Here is a 13,108-nt window from a genome sequence, read left to right as displayed (position 1 = left end):
AACTACACACAAAAAGCTTGCATAGCACTGAGGAATAAGGAACTACCTTCATATAACAAAGATGTTCCCTTTCATTCTGTGACCTCCACATATGCAGCTGTCTAGGGAGGATCTATCACACTTTGGAGATAAACCACTGAAGCTTTGAGAACATAACAGTGTGGAAACAGTGGTGACAGGTTCTTTTTACACTATTTACACCAGCTACAGAAAGAGAGTAAGTGACTTATGGAACCCTTACAAAACCACTGCTGTCTCTTGTGTGCAGGTTATTCACCTTCCTTGAGAGGTGAGGGGTTCAACTACCCTGCCCAGACCACAGAAAATTAGGGGAAGCATAGTAGAACCTCATTGCCACAAGCCACTGACTGCCCATCAATGATGCTACAGCACTGCACACGTTGTCAGCTTCCAGTAATCAGCAGTTGATGATCCCAAACCCATTTATATTCACATTAGGACTTACAGAGCCACTTCAGAGAGCTGCTGCTTGGTGAGGTTGAGTGGGTGATTGAAGGCAGTGATCCCGTAAGCACTAGGGTTTTTGCCTTGCTGCAGGTTGGCCCGAAGGATGGCATTGTTGATCACATTTAGGAAGGAGGCAATGGCATGCCAGCCCTTGTTGTTGAACCACACCTGCAAGAGACCACATCAGCATCAGAAAGGCACCAAGTGTATCAGCCACGGAACAGACTCCTGAGCCCTGCAGAATGTCCCTTCCTATGTTGAGGGTATGCAATTTCTTTCTTTTTCCAGCCAGCTTGCTCAGGGACCAGACATACAGTTTGACCAATAACCATTAGAGGCTGCTGGAAGCAAGAGCATGTGCCTTGAAACCAAGCCACTGATTCAGCACAGAACTCGTTCTGAGCCTTAGGCCTGAACAGGGACAAACAGATTTCAGTGAAAACTGTAAGAATATAACCTGCATCTTCTCCACTAGCAAATGATTTAAATGCAGAGAGCTCTAGGCTGCATAGTTGTCCAAGGCAAACTGCTGAGGCTTTGCTAACTGAAAATAACTCCTGGTTACCAGAGCTTCAAGCAGCAGGCACAGCAGTGAGGATGCTTGATTTACCTTCACGTTGTTCTTTGTATCCAGGCCTTTCATGAAACTTGCCAAGCTGTTGAGAAATCGATCTCCAGAACTCCCCTGCAAACAGCAAAGAGAGAGTTACTTCCCCTCTTTTCTTACATCTTGGACTCTGGGGGTCACCCTAGGTTTTTCATGGCTCTGGCAGTTTTCTTTCTAGTCTGCAGACTGTATCCTCTGAGACAGAGGTGGTAAGAAGGTTAGAAAGTGTAGCTTTCCCCTCACTCTTTTCCCTTCTGCAGTCCTACCAATAAGAGAGATCAGCCTTAGGCCTGTTTTGTTGTAGTTGTTGTTGGTTTTTTTTTTGTGTGTTTTTTTTTTTTTTTTTCTACCCAGTGACAAGTATTAAATCAGGGTTGCAGAAAATCTTCAGTGACACCACAGCCCAGAGGCAGTCTCAGAAGAAAGCAGTGGACCAAGTTCTCTTCTGAGCCAGGACGGACTTGGCATAGAAGAACTTAAGTGAGGTTTTACAGAAGCTTGTTAAGTCCCTGAGGCAGCCTGCTCTGCCCTGCCACACAGCACTCAGAGGTGGCTGTAATCCCCATTGACTTGCAGATGGTGTTGGGTAGAACCTGCATCAGCAATGAGGGCTGTGCAAGTGTCAGATGAGTGCATTTCCAAGCCTTCTGCTGCTGCCCAATACCAGCCTGGAAAACCCCAGCTGAGAGGTGATGGGGAGAAGCCACTGGAAAGCTAACACACAAACTATTCTCACTTTACACTTTCCAAGCCATCTCTCAAATAACAGAACTCTGTCACATGAACACAATCTGGGTTTATGGGAGACAGCTACTCACCTGCGCTAGCTCCAAGATTTTCTTCACCTGCTTAATGGCATCAGTGACTTCATGGCTTGGAGGAAGCATGAGGGAACTGCTGGCTCCCAAGGAAAAGCCACCATACCTGGGGGTACAGATGGAGAGTGAAGCACACATCTGACTACACACCTCCAGAAAACATCACTTCTTCTTTCCCAGATGTCTCATTTTCTTGCACTACAACCAAGGCACGTGTCCCCACTCTTACATGAAGGGCAAACTTTGACCCTTCCACATTGCTACTTAGCCCTGATGTCTTCCACCCCTTATGTCTGGGGTTAAATTACCAGTTTATGACTACAGTGTGCTGTTTGTAAAGACATAGACTGTGTTTAATGAATGCAGCTGTCCTCTGCTGCCTGTGCAGGCAGAGCAGGACATTCCTCTGTTTTTCTTGCTTGCAAAAACAGCACCTCCTGTGAGACAGTATTGGCTGATCCTGTCAATCCCTACAAGCCAGGACTGCTCTCCATATAAACCAGGCAGGTTTTCCAGCAGTGTGTTCTGGGGTTGTCCCAGCTGTATCCTTTGAAGTGTTCCTGGGACACTTGGCAGTTAAGAGCCACGCACAATAAACTATGAAACGGGGTGGAGCTGTCCTGAGAACCTTGCTCAACACAATGCACAGGGGGCAGTGGAAACAAACAAACTAGAGAAAATGTACAAACTCACCTGAACTCATTCACCCAGATCTTATTCTTTAAGCTGCAGAGACAGAAAAGAAAGCACATGAGATATACATGGAAAAAGAGGAGACAACCCCTACCAGTGCTTCAGGCACACAGCCAGGGAAAAGGGTGCAATACACCCTCACATCTGGCATATGATCTTTAAGGTCCCTTCCAACCCAAACCATTCTATGATTCCATGTCCCACCACTCCTCTCTGGTAAAACTCCTGGGGTTTGCACCCCGTCCTTCCCATTACTTTACCCTCAAGGCTCAGGACATGCCTGCCTCCCTGCCCCAGAACTGCCATGGCATCACTATAAAGCAGAAACACCTGAACTGTGGATCAGGACAGTCAGAGGAGCTAAGAGTTTGGGTTGCCAAGACCTATTTGGCTGAGCTGTGAAGCATCCCGCTGACAGCACAGTGTGTTTGGTGGGGAGGTAAGGGACAGGGCATGTTAACAGCTACCTTTTTCCAATGATCTGCGCGTAGGTCTTCACTAGATAGTCTGAAATATTGCGGCCTGTCAGATTCTGGAGGATATCAGCAGTGTCTTGTTCTCGCTGGTGTCACCGGGGAAACACAGATGAATATCCATTAGAAAATGCAAGTGCCAAATCAGATAAATTTTGTTCAGTACAGTATAAAGTATTAATCACACCCAGCCACTCCGCTCTCTAGGACCATCCCACACTGCAGGACCCCTCAACTCCCTCCTACCTGTGGGGGTGGCAGCCCGCCTGCACCAGGGGGACATACAGGCAGCATCTTCTTGATCTTCTCATTGCTGCACTCGCACGATGGGGAAGGGTTCTCCATGCTCCAGTTGCCTTTCAAGATGTCCAGGACTGACTCTGGGACTGCAGCAGTGGTCCATTCCGTCTGCCCCACGGTGCAAGGAGTGTCTCTGTGTCAGGACAGAGGTAAGGCAACCGTCACCCCCTTTCCCATCATCCAGTGAAGATGAGCTGCAGCTCTTCCTGCCTAGGCACAAAACCAACTGGACTCTGTATATCCTTTCTACACAAGTGGCCCGGATCTTCAGTGATTTGCCCAAGGCCATGCAGCAAGACAGTAGCAGAGTTAGGAAATACCATCAGTGCTGCTTGGCTCTCCATCCTGTCTGCTGGTGTTTGTGGGGGTGCTAACCTGGATTTTTTTAGTGCAGCTGGAAACTTAGGATTGTGGGAATAGGTACAGTCAAGAGTAGAAGGTGATCCTGCCAATTGCAGGGGTGCTGGAATTAGATGAACTTTAAGGCTGCTTCCAAGCCAAACCAGTCTGTGATTCTATAACTAGGTCCTTTTATTTTTTTGGTTCAGAACTGAACAGTAACTTGAGGGAGAGACAACAGTCTCCTTTCCAGCTCTGTCAGTGAGGACTTGCATCCAGACCCTGCTCCCTTACTATGCCAGGTGCTGGCACTTTCTAGAAGGTCCTGAGCGTTAAAATGTTAATGTAATTACAACCCTTTTGGTTTAAATCCTGCCCTGGCCATGTGTAAGTATCATTCCCTGAAGCTGACTAAATCTACCGAGTGACCAGAAACCAGGGCTGGGCTTCCCCTTCCCAGCACTGAGTTCTACTTACGGGATGGAGTGTCCTTGCATACAGCGTGTCCCAAAGCCAGGCTTATTGAGAAGGGCATCCAAAAGCCTCTGAGTGCCTGCATCTTCTGGAGCATCATTGCTATGGATAGAGAAGACAAACACCACCGGGTCAGTGGGTTAACACACACGCAGCAAAAACAGCGGTGGAGTAAGGCTGAGAACACAGTGACAAAGCTCAGGAAAAGGATATGGGTGGAGGTTTCCCTTTGAAAAACACTTGGCCTAGGAGCACAAACACACTTCTGGTCTACATTTATTTTTCTGCACAGCATTACTGGTCATAACACCGTTCAGAAATGGATATGGCCTTGCTAGTAGTTAAGGATGGCAGTTAAAGGTCCAAAAAGGAAACACCAGCATTCCCTTCAAATTTACTTCTGAGCTAACCACAGAAAGCAAATTTAAACTATACAGTAAGGAATTCAGTACTCGGTAACTTAAGTTAGCAGAGAATAAAACAATTTTAGGATTTAGCACTATTTCTGTGCCACAAAGAACATACCTAATAAAAGTATACTGCTCATCGTACATCCAGGGTTGCAATTCCAGGCTGGGGTACTTCCCAAAGGGAGGAACGATCAGGCTGAACATGAGAGCAATACACACAAAGACAGCTGGCAGCACAATCTGAAATTGCAAAGAAAGAGTGAGCATTTTTAAAGTGAATGTTCCAGTGGCATCATCAGCTCCAGGTGAGTCAATGGATCAAGACTTTTTTTCAAAGTTTCCCAGGAAGGTCTTTGTAAATTACCATGGCTTCTCTCGATACCAAGACAAGGCCTATCCTGACATGGAATCATGTCACTCACGTGGCATACAGAGGACTCAGACCCCACTTGCTTCTCTTAAGGTATAATTTGGATTTGAATCTCATTTGTAAGAATTCCTGTGCAAGAATACGTGGTAACCACTTGGTTATCCTCTACCTCCTTTCACTTGCACAAGCCCCCTTTTGCTCACCTGAGCGAAGAAGCCTTTCCGGCTTCGCTTGGCAATAAGCAGCCTCTTCCACAACAGAGCCACGAACTGCTGCTGGGACAGCTTCCAGCCCTTCATCTGGTAGGAGCCTTTCCCATCCATGCCACTGAGAAGGTCTGTCTCTCTGGATTCTGCTGGCAAGAAGCAAGAAACAATTAATTACAAGCTCACAAAAATATACCCTGGCCAATTCTGTGCTGGAGAAACAAGGTGATGGCTGGACCAGTTACTCACTCACAAAGAAAAGAGAGCAACAGGTTGAAGAAGCAACAGAAATTCACAAGAATTCATTTATAGCTGTATCTCCTTGAGCCTTGACAGGAGGTTGGAACAGGCAATGGATACTGCAATGCCTACTAAAGGCAAATAAGCCACTAACCCTTTGGTACTCTCAGCCTTGTAATCTGCAATATTTATAATGTGAAAGAGTGTCCACAAGAAGAAAACAGGCTTGGGAACCCTCAATACCTGGATCTATGTCTGAATCATTAGGGTCAAATGCATCGTCTTCTGTAAATGGACGAAGGCAGCTCTGTCTGTCTCCAAACGCACGCCTGTTCCTTCTGGCTGGCAATGTCCCATCTGAAAATAATGCAGTTACGGTTAGCTGAACTGCTTCCATTGATCTCCAGTTAGCACCAGAGAAAGCAAAGCAGTATTGTTTTCATTTTACGTGATGCCCATCTGTAAACCGAGGAGCTGAGTTGGAGTGATTCCAGTACAGAAAAACCTAAAACCATGACTGTCACTCTGCAAGGTCATATGGTTTATGCACTATTCCGTGTGTGCTGTCCTAGAAGCTTCTTCCAGTGCACTGGACATCTAATTTTTTTATTTTTTTATTTTTATTATTTTTTTAAATTTTTCACTAAGCCCTAGAAACTGCAGGCTGTTCTCACCAAGAGAAAATTCTTGTTTAATATGCACATGACACTAAGCACAATTTGCTAGCATTAGTTTATCAGGAAACACTGCCACAAACATTTAGTTCAGTGAGCTGCTCTCAGGAAAAGAGAAAGAGGAAGTCAGAGGGTACTGTGACCCTGTCAAAAGTTCTTCCTACTCCTCAGAGTAGACAGCAGTGTCACTCAAAGTCACAACACAGTCAGAAACTTGAAACTGCACTTTTCCAAAATGACTGTGCTGTTACTGAGTAGACAGAAAGTAACAGTAAACAAGCAGACTTTAAGCATACTAAGAACAGCTACTTTAGGTCATGAAAGCTCTCACCACAGAAGAGCTCCGCTTCAGCCTGAAATAGAGGCAATCACACCTGGGCACATGTCACTGTATAGCTGGACACATTGCCATACACAAAGGTCACCCACCTGTCCAAGGCTAACAACTGAGAACAGCAACACTCCTCGTTTGATATATCCACTGCATCATTTCATCCCCAGGAAGCTAAGCCCTGCACTGAAACATTACTCCTGAAATATCTAGGCTCTGTCAGACATGTTCTTAAACAACACATACAGGGTATACCCCTCCCTGAAGTCTCCCTCAACGCTGTAGGAGACAACTACACTCACCTGAGGTTTCTGCATCCACACCACTATCATCAGCCACTTTGAGGAATATCTGAAAGGCAATGGTAAGTGTCAGTGAAAATTAGAAGGGATGCAATATTGTGGGGACTCCTTCAGGAAATGCCATGACAGAGCCTAAGACTGACATTCGTATCATGAGAACAGAGGATATAGGCTCTATCCGCTGGGTGACTCAAGCATGGACTTTCTCTTAGCTTCCCCAGAAGCACAGGCTGTAACAACACTGCAGTTGTTTCACCTTTACAACATCAGTTCTCAGTATGTCTTAAATGAACATCATTTCCTATGTCTGAGTGAAATACCTTGGTACTAAATGTATCAGAACACAATCACAAGGATCAGCCCCCAAACCCTGACACGGGCATATGGCCGTAGGGTTTCTGTAAACAACAACCTCCAGTACTGAAAATGCATGTTTCCGGTTAAGTGCAGCACAAAGCATCCCTAAAAACACCTCAAAGGTATTTACACAGTCATTAGAAGCCAATTTGGGGCCAAACTTTACATGACAGACATCTCAGTGAAGTGCAACTGAGTACAAAGGACCTAGCTTGCCTGTATTACATTTCCATTTTTATCACAAATACTTTAATGGTACAGAATAAAATCCATTTTGGAGAGGAGGACAGAACTGCTTGCTCCACAATAAACAGGCAACTATTTACTGGAAGTGGAGACAAGACTGCCTTGCCCTTGTTTCTGACATAATTCACTAATTCACTTCCGTGGTTTAAGTCAAAAAAGAAGGTTTAGCTCACTCACCTCCTCCAGGGTAGTTTCAGAAATGCCATAGCTGGAAATGCCGAGGTCAGAGAGACGGTCATCAATCTCATGGAACAGCTCCACAAAAGCTCCCTCTTTAGCAGCTTTGTATGGCAAGACATAGGTTAACTCATGGCCAATGTCCTCCACCAGTCTGGCCTCAGGAACATGTTTTGTAATGAGATTTGAAATTGCAGACACATCTAGAAGAACCAATGAAAAAGGTAGTATTCATCTTTTGACTTTGTTCATTATGCAGAAAAATCAGCTCAGCCTAAAATAATCCTGTCAGAAGCAAAGGAAGGAATATGGGACTTCTCTGGAAAGCAGCTCATTTCCAAGGAAAATCTGACTTCCATTTATTTTTAGCAAAGACTTGGACCTAAGTCTGGTTATTCCTTTTATTTGTAGAATGTGAGCGATCTGTTACGTGCTACCAGCAGCCTTGCAAGTCATATTGCTAACAGCCCTAGCAACTATGTCACCTTTAGCTATTAAATCTCAAGACAACATGAACTCGAAGTGGCTCACAGGAGGAAAATGTTCCTGTATTTATGGATTTAAAAATGCTGTGTCTGTGAACTTGATAACTGTCCCAAGACTGTAGCTACACAGAGACACAAATTTAAGGCAGTTTTTCAAGGTCAAAGGATGAGCAATGTTAGCACTGGGACTGAATGTTATATACTCTTTTCCCGAGCCTCACCTATTGTCAAGGTGTCGCTTTCATGGTCACTGCCAAGGCCAGCATCGGAGCTGCTCTGGGAGACACTGTCATCCTAGTCACAAAAAGAAAAGACAACCATTAAGCAATGTTTAGTTAGAAAAGGGGCCTACGTAGACGCTACACTCTTTATAATTCCAAACAGATGCTGCATCATGCTAGATATTCCACAGAAGAGTCAAAGTAAAGGTGACATACTACTGCAAAGGGATAAAATACAAGCAAGAAGTCACATCAGTCAATTTAAGTATTACAGAAGGGTGCATTTCATCTATCTTGTCTCTCTCCAATCAGCTTTGGAAACACTGGTGTTGAAATAAACTCTATTAGAGGCATATATCCCATGCAACAATTTAAATAGCTGTAGTTGTCTGCCATGGCACCTACGAAAGCAAGCAACCCTTCTTTTTAAGAATAAGGGGTTTTTCTTCAATATATTCTGTCATGTAAAATCTCAAATGCTGTAAGCCTAAAATTTCATGCAGGAAGAAAGAACATAAGCAGGAATGGTCAGTTGTACCTTTTTCAGATAGGACACTGTGCTGCTGCTGTTTCGACAGGAGCTCAGAGAAGAATCCACATCCTTCTTGACCAGGGTCAAGTAATAGCCTGTTCCCAACTGGTTCTTCAGGAAGAGAGAAGAGCCAACGCAGCAGAGCTTGCCATGAGAAATGATGGCAATCCGGTCGCCCAGAATGTCTGCCTCATCCATGTGGTGTGTGGAGAGAATGATAGTGCGGCCTGCAAGAAAGCAAAGGAAGACACTGGCATAAAACAACCATACCCAAGCTTGCAAAACAAGAAAGGCCATGATCATCTGGGTTTTAATATGAAGTTGCATAGGAGGTTTGTGACCCAGGTTGAAGCTCGTTTGCACAAGGATAGCAGTATGGAAAAGGTTCACAATTGCTGTCACAGTTATATTCTCTCCATTCTCTACACACCATTGCCCTGCTTAGCTGAAGTGGGTTAATTTCACGTCAACAAGCATGGCTGCACTACAACAGGACACTGCTGCAAGAAAAGGGTGAATTTCTGGCTTTACTGTTCTCACAATACATCAAGGGGTTTTGTTCATGAGCTCTGACATGAATGGGATGAGAAATGAGGACAGGTGAAAGATCAGAACACGCTTGTCCCACATGCTCTTTGTTCCTTCCTCAGTGCAGGCAACAATAGCGTTGCAAAGACACGTTTCTATTTTGGGAACAGTCACGAATCAGAGATTTTCTTTTGCTTCACATGACAGATTTCATTGGGAGTACAGAAAAAGACCACATACCTTGCCGATACTTCAGAAGCAGTTCCCATATCCCTCTGCGGGAATAAGGATCCACCCCAGCCGTGGGTTCATCCAGAATGACAACCTTGGAGCCACCCACAAAGGCTAAGGCAACTGAGAGCTTCCTCTGCATGCCACCTGACAGGCACAACAAGAAAGAGGAATTCAGGCTGACACAGAGAGCAGGAGAACAACAAACGCAGCACAGTGGAAACTGAGCTCTCCAAGAGAAAGCAGAATTGAATACTGAGAAGACAGTGCTGCTAGTGTTTCAGGCCTTCAGGGTCCCATAAACTGCAGGACAGGGGATAATTCATTGGGATGGTTTTCCCCCAGCGCTGCCCAATTCTTCTTCTACAGCAAACCACATCTTGCAACCCCCTCTATAAGTGAATTACGTGTATTTTTGCTACATCAGCAGTAGCAAATTTCCTGCTTGGAGGCCTAACTGTGTTTGAGGATATGGAGCACAGGTCTTTAGAAGCCTGAACTACAGCAGGAGGTCCCCAAGAGACTCGCTCCTGTGTAAGTGCATCAGAGACAGCAGTGAGGAATTATTATATACTCGTCAACCTCTCTTCTGTTACACTCTTCTCAGTGAAGCCAACCTGAGGCCATCTACACTCCCTTTCCAAGGACAAATGTGCAGTCTGTGAACATGTTGACTGAGACAAAGCAGTCTCAGTCCCCAAGTATCTGGTACAGAATGACACAGGAATCCTGGCATTCTGGAACAAAATGGAAGGACACTCCAGGATGTCAACTGAAGTAGCAGAAGTTGATATAAAAAGTGCATGTGCTGTTCACAAACACCACATGACTTGGAGGTTAGGTTATGGTCTGAACCACCCTCACCTAACCCCATAAAGCCCAAACATACTAGTAAGCACTTGGAAAACAAATATCACACGTAGCTTTATCACAGGTATGCAAATTCCATGGCTAGAGTGGATGCCTGTGTCATGATGGAAGCAAGTACAGGATATTCATAGAAAGTGATTGACTTTTTATGGTATCAGCATGAAATACTGTAAGATCATTATGCTTCCTAATTTAGATGATTAGGTACTTAGTAAATACCTAATTTTTTAAGTGTCAAGTTGTATGGTAGCCTGCAGAGGATCCAGCCTTAACTGGAAGATCCAGACGAGATCTGTGATGCAGCCTCTGCCAAGCTCTGCTGAGAGGGAGGGCTGAGGGAGCTACTCAGAAATGTACAAGCTGCTGAACCTACCAGAGAGTTTGCTTGTCCTGGCTTTCAGTTTGTGAGGCAAACCAACATCCATTGCCATCTGCTCCATTTCCTCTTTCACCTGCTTCTCCGGCAGCCCTTTGAGCCGAGCATAGAACCAGATGTGCTCCTCCACAGTGAGCCTGGGGAACAAGAACAAACTCAGGGCACAGCTGAGAGCACCACGCTGGCATACATCCTTTGCATTTAGTGTTACAGCAAGCGCATTTGTCTGCTAGGGAAAACATCTCTTAAGGCTGAGGTTTTAGACAGCAGCTACAGATTGGGTGTGCTCAGCTCAGACCTGATTTCAGAGTGTGACTGTTCAGCCACAATGCAAATAATCCTCCTTTAGAGGAGCTTGGCAGTGCTTAACACCCCAAACCAGTAGGCTCAGTAAGTTTAGTGTAGCAGATTTCCTCAGAAAGAGGACAAAGATGAAAGTGTAGGCTCTTGTTGATAATACATAAACATGCATGAACACACTAATGAACAGAATGTCCTTCTACCACTCTCACACCACCCTGCTGTCAGTCACCCTCCCCACAGCTGAAGATACATCCATCCCAGCTGGAAGCACACTAGTGTCTCAGAAGGAACCCAAATACCAGTTGGATAACAACAGCCCTGCATCTCATGGATGCTACTCACAAGTCAAACAGCACATTGTGTTGTGGACAGACACCCAAGTTTTGCCTGATGGTGCTGAGCTCGGAGCGGATATCTTTGCCCAGGATGAAGGCAGTGCCCGAGGTTGGAGGGAACAAGCCAGTCAAGATGGACCTGAAGAACAAACAAAACAGATATGCAGGTTCTACCACTAGTAAGTGGCTGCTGTATATGCTAGGATGGATCAATGAAGAGCAGGTGAAAGCCCTTGGGAAATCCTGCATTAGGGAAGTAGTCTGACAAACATCTCACTAATGGATGAAGAATTGGCTCCAGTGGTTTTAACACAGTGATCAAAGCACACCCACATGACATTGCTTGAAGGAAATATCTTTTCCTCTAAAAGCTTCCCATCCTTTCAAGCTCAACTCATTTCCTTATCCTGATAAGTCAGAATCACAAATGGGATTACTAAAAATATGCTGCCTGCCAGCAGATGCATTCAGTCGCAGTCTGAACTCCCTCCAGTTTCAGTCCCCTTTATCTGTGCATCTTCTGAGGCAGCTGGAGTAAATAAACAAAGCTCAACTGAAATCAGCAGAGCATCATCAGCAGAGCCCCACTGCAGTTGTACCTGCACCATATTGATAGGTACAGTAGCATTCAGAGCCACTTCCCCCACTTCCCAAAAGTATTATGTTGATCTTACATGGTAGTGGTTTTCCCTGCTCCATTATGTCCCAGAAAGGATGTGATCTGCCCTTCATAGAAGTTCAGTGTGAGACCATCTACAGCAACTTTCTTGCCATCACGATAAACCTTTATCAGGTTCTGGATGGAAACACCAAGGCTCAGATGCACAGGCTCTTCCTCCTTGCAAACTGGAAGGAAAACAGCAAAGTAGAGACAGATTATTTAACTGTGTGAGAACTCTAACGAACAACACATTCCTCCAAATTTGTGGAGATCCATGGAGAAATGAGCAATACAATTAACTGGCTACATTTCTTTCCTAGTTACAGGAACCTTCCATAGAGATTGCCCTTTAGCTCTCTTCACTCTCTTGGCTTCATCTGGAGGTTAGAAATCTCCAGTGTCACCAGGGTCAGCAAAAATGAGAGAAATTCTCAACTTTGAGGCTTCAGTATCCACCTGGCTAATTACCTTGGGTTTACCTAGATACACACAGCTGATGAGTGTACCCAAACTGAGAACAAATGGAAGACCAATTTCACTTCAGCCACGCAGTCCTGCTGCCCGTGAGCTCTGCTTTCAAAGAGGGAGACCCCAACACTGCACTGCAGACGGGCTCCTTTATTTCCAACACTTACCTTCTGAAGGCCCCTTCTGGTCAGGATGAAGGGGCTGCCTGTCCTGTTGTTCTTCGCCAAACCAATATGACTTTGTGAAAGGAAAGTACCAGGGCCTGGGAATTCCATACTGGCCTAAAGAGTGGGTAAATAAATAAATAAATAAATAAATAAATAAATAAATAAATTTACATGAGCCCAACTGCAGCAGACCATTTTCCCAAGCTAGCTTTCATAACATGAAGGCAAGTATTTTACCCCCGTAGTAAGCCTCTAGGTTAGGCAGGACTAAGGAGATATTTACTGATGAAGACACTGACAGTCTTCAGGATGAGAACAATCTCTTTTCCAAAATTCCATTTTAGGGTTAGAGGTCCTATGCTGGAAGGCATTAAGCATCCACATGTGGTCTGATATTCTCAATGCCTCCTATGGCATGGTTTATGGAATTAGCAGTTCAGAGAAGG

The 13,108-nt window shown here is 45.0% G+C and overlaps 1 protein-coding gene across 2 annotated transcripts in view; it reads right to left on the bottom strand.

The window, feature by feature from the left end:
- Positions 1-13,108, bottom strand: part of ABCA1 (ATP binding cassette subfamily A member 1) — a 91,555-nt gene that overhangs the window by 12,005 nt on the left and 66,442 nt on the right. The window contains exons 18-36 of one of the 2 annotated variants that reach the window (XM_032205299.1): positions 12,663-12,776; positions 12,041-12,212; positions 11,374-11,505; positions 10,726-10,865; positions 9,492-9,629; positions 8,730-8,950; positions 8,192-8,264; positions 7,486-7,688; positions 6,706-6,754; positions 5,642-5,755; positions 5,156-5,307; positions 4,698-4,822; positions 4,176-4,274; positions 3,306-3,492; positions 3,054-3,148; positions 2,587-2,619; positions 1,894-1,999; positions 1,079-1,153; positions 467-636 (exon numbers count right to left, since the gene is read on the bottom strand). In XM_032205299.1, coding sequence (XP_032061190.1) covers positions 467-636; positions 1,079-1,153; positions 1,894-1,999; positions 2,587-2,619; positions 3,054-3,148; positions 3,306-3,492; positions 4,176-4,274; positions 4,698-4,822; positions 5,156-5,307; positions 5,642-5,755; positions 6,706-6,754; positions 7,486-7,688; positions 8,192-8,264; positions 8,730-8,950; positions 9,492-9,629; positions 10,726-10,865; positions 11,374-11,505; positions 12,041-12,212; positions 12,663-12,776 — 2,398 coding nt within the window. The remainder of the gene's footprint in view (positions 1-466; positions 637-1,078; positions 1,154-1,893; positions 2,000-2,586; positions 2,620-3,053; positions 3,149-3,305; positions 3,493-4,175; positions 4,275-4,697; positions 4,823-5,155; positions 5,308-5,641; positions 5,756-6,705; positions 6,755-7,485; positions 7,689-8,191; positions 8,265-8,729; positions 8,951-9,491; positions 9,630-10,725; positions 10,866-11,373; positions 11,506-12,040; positions 12,213-12,662; positions 12,777-13,108) is intronic. The other variant, XM_032205300.1, reaches the window with a different exon arrangement.

This window comes from Aythya fuligula, chromosome Z, assembly GCF_009819795.1.
Source record: "Aythya fuligula isolate bAytFul2 chromosome Z, bAytFul2.pri, whole genome shotgun sequence".
NCBI classification, from domain to species: Eukaryota; Metazoa; Chordata; class Aves; order Anseriformes; family Anatidae; genus Aythya; species Aythya fuligula.
This window is presented reverse-complemented; position numbering and strand designations above follow the sequence as displayed.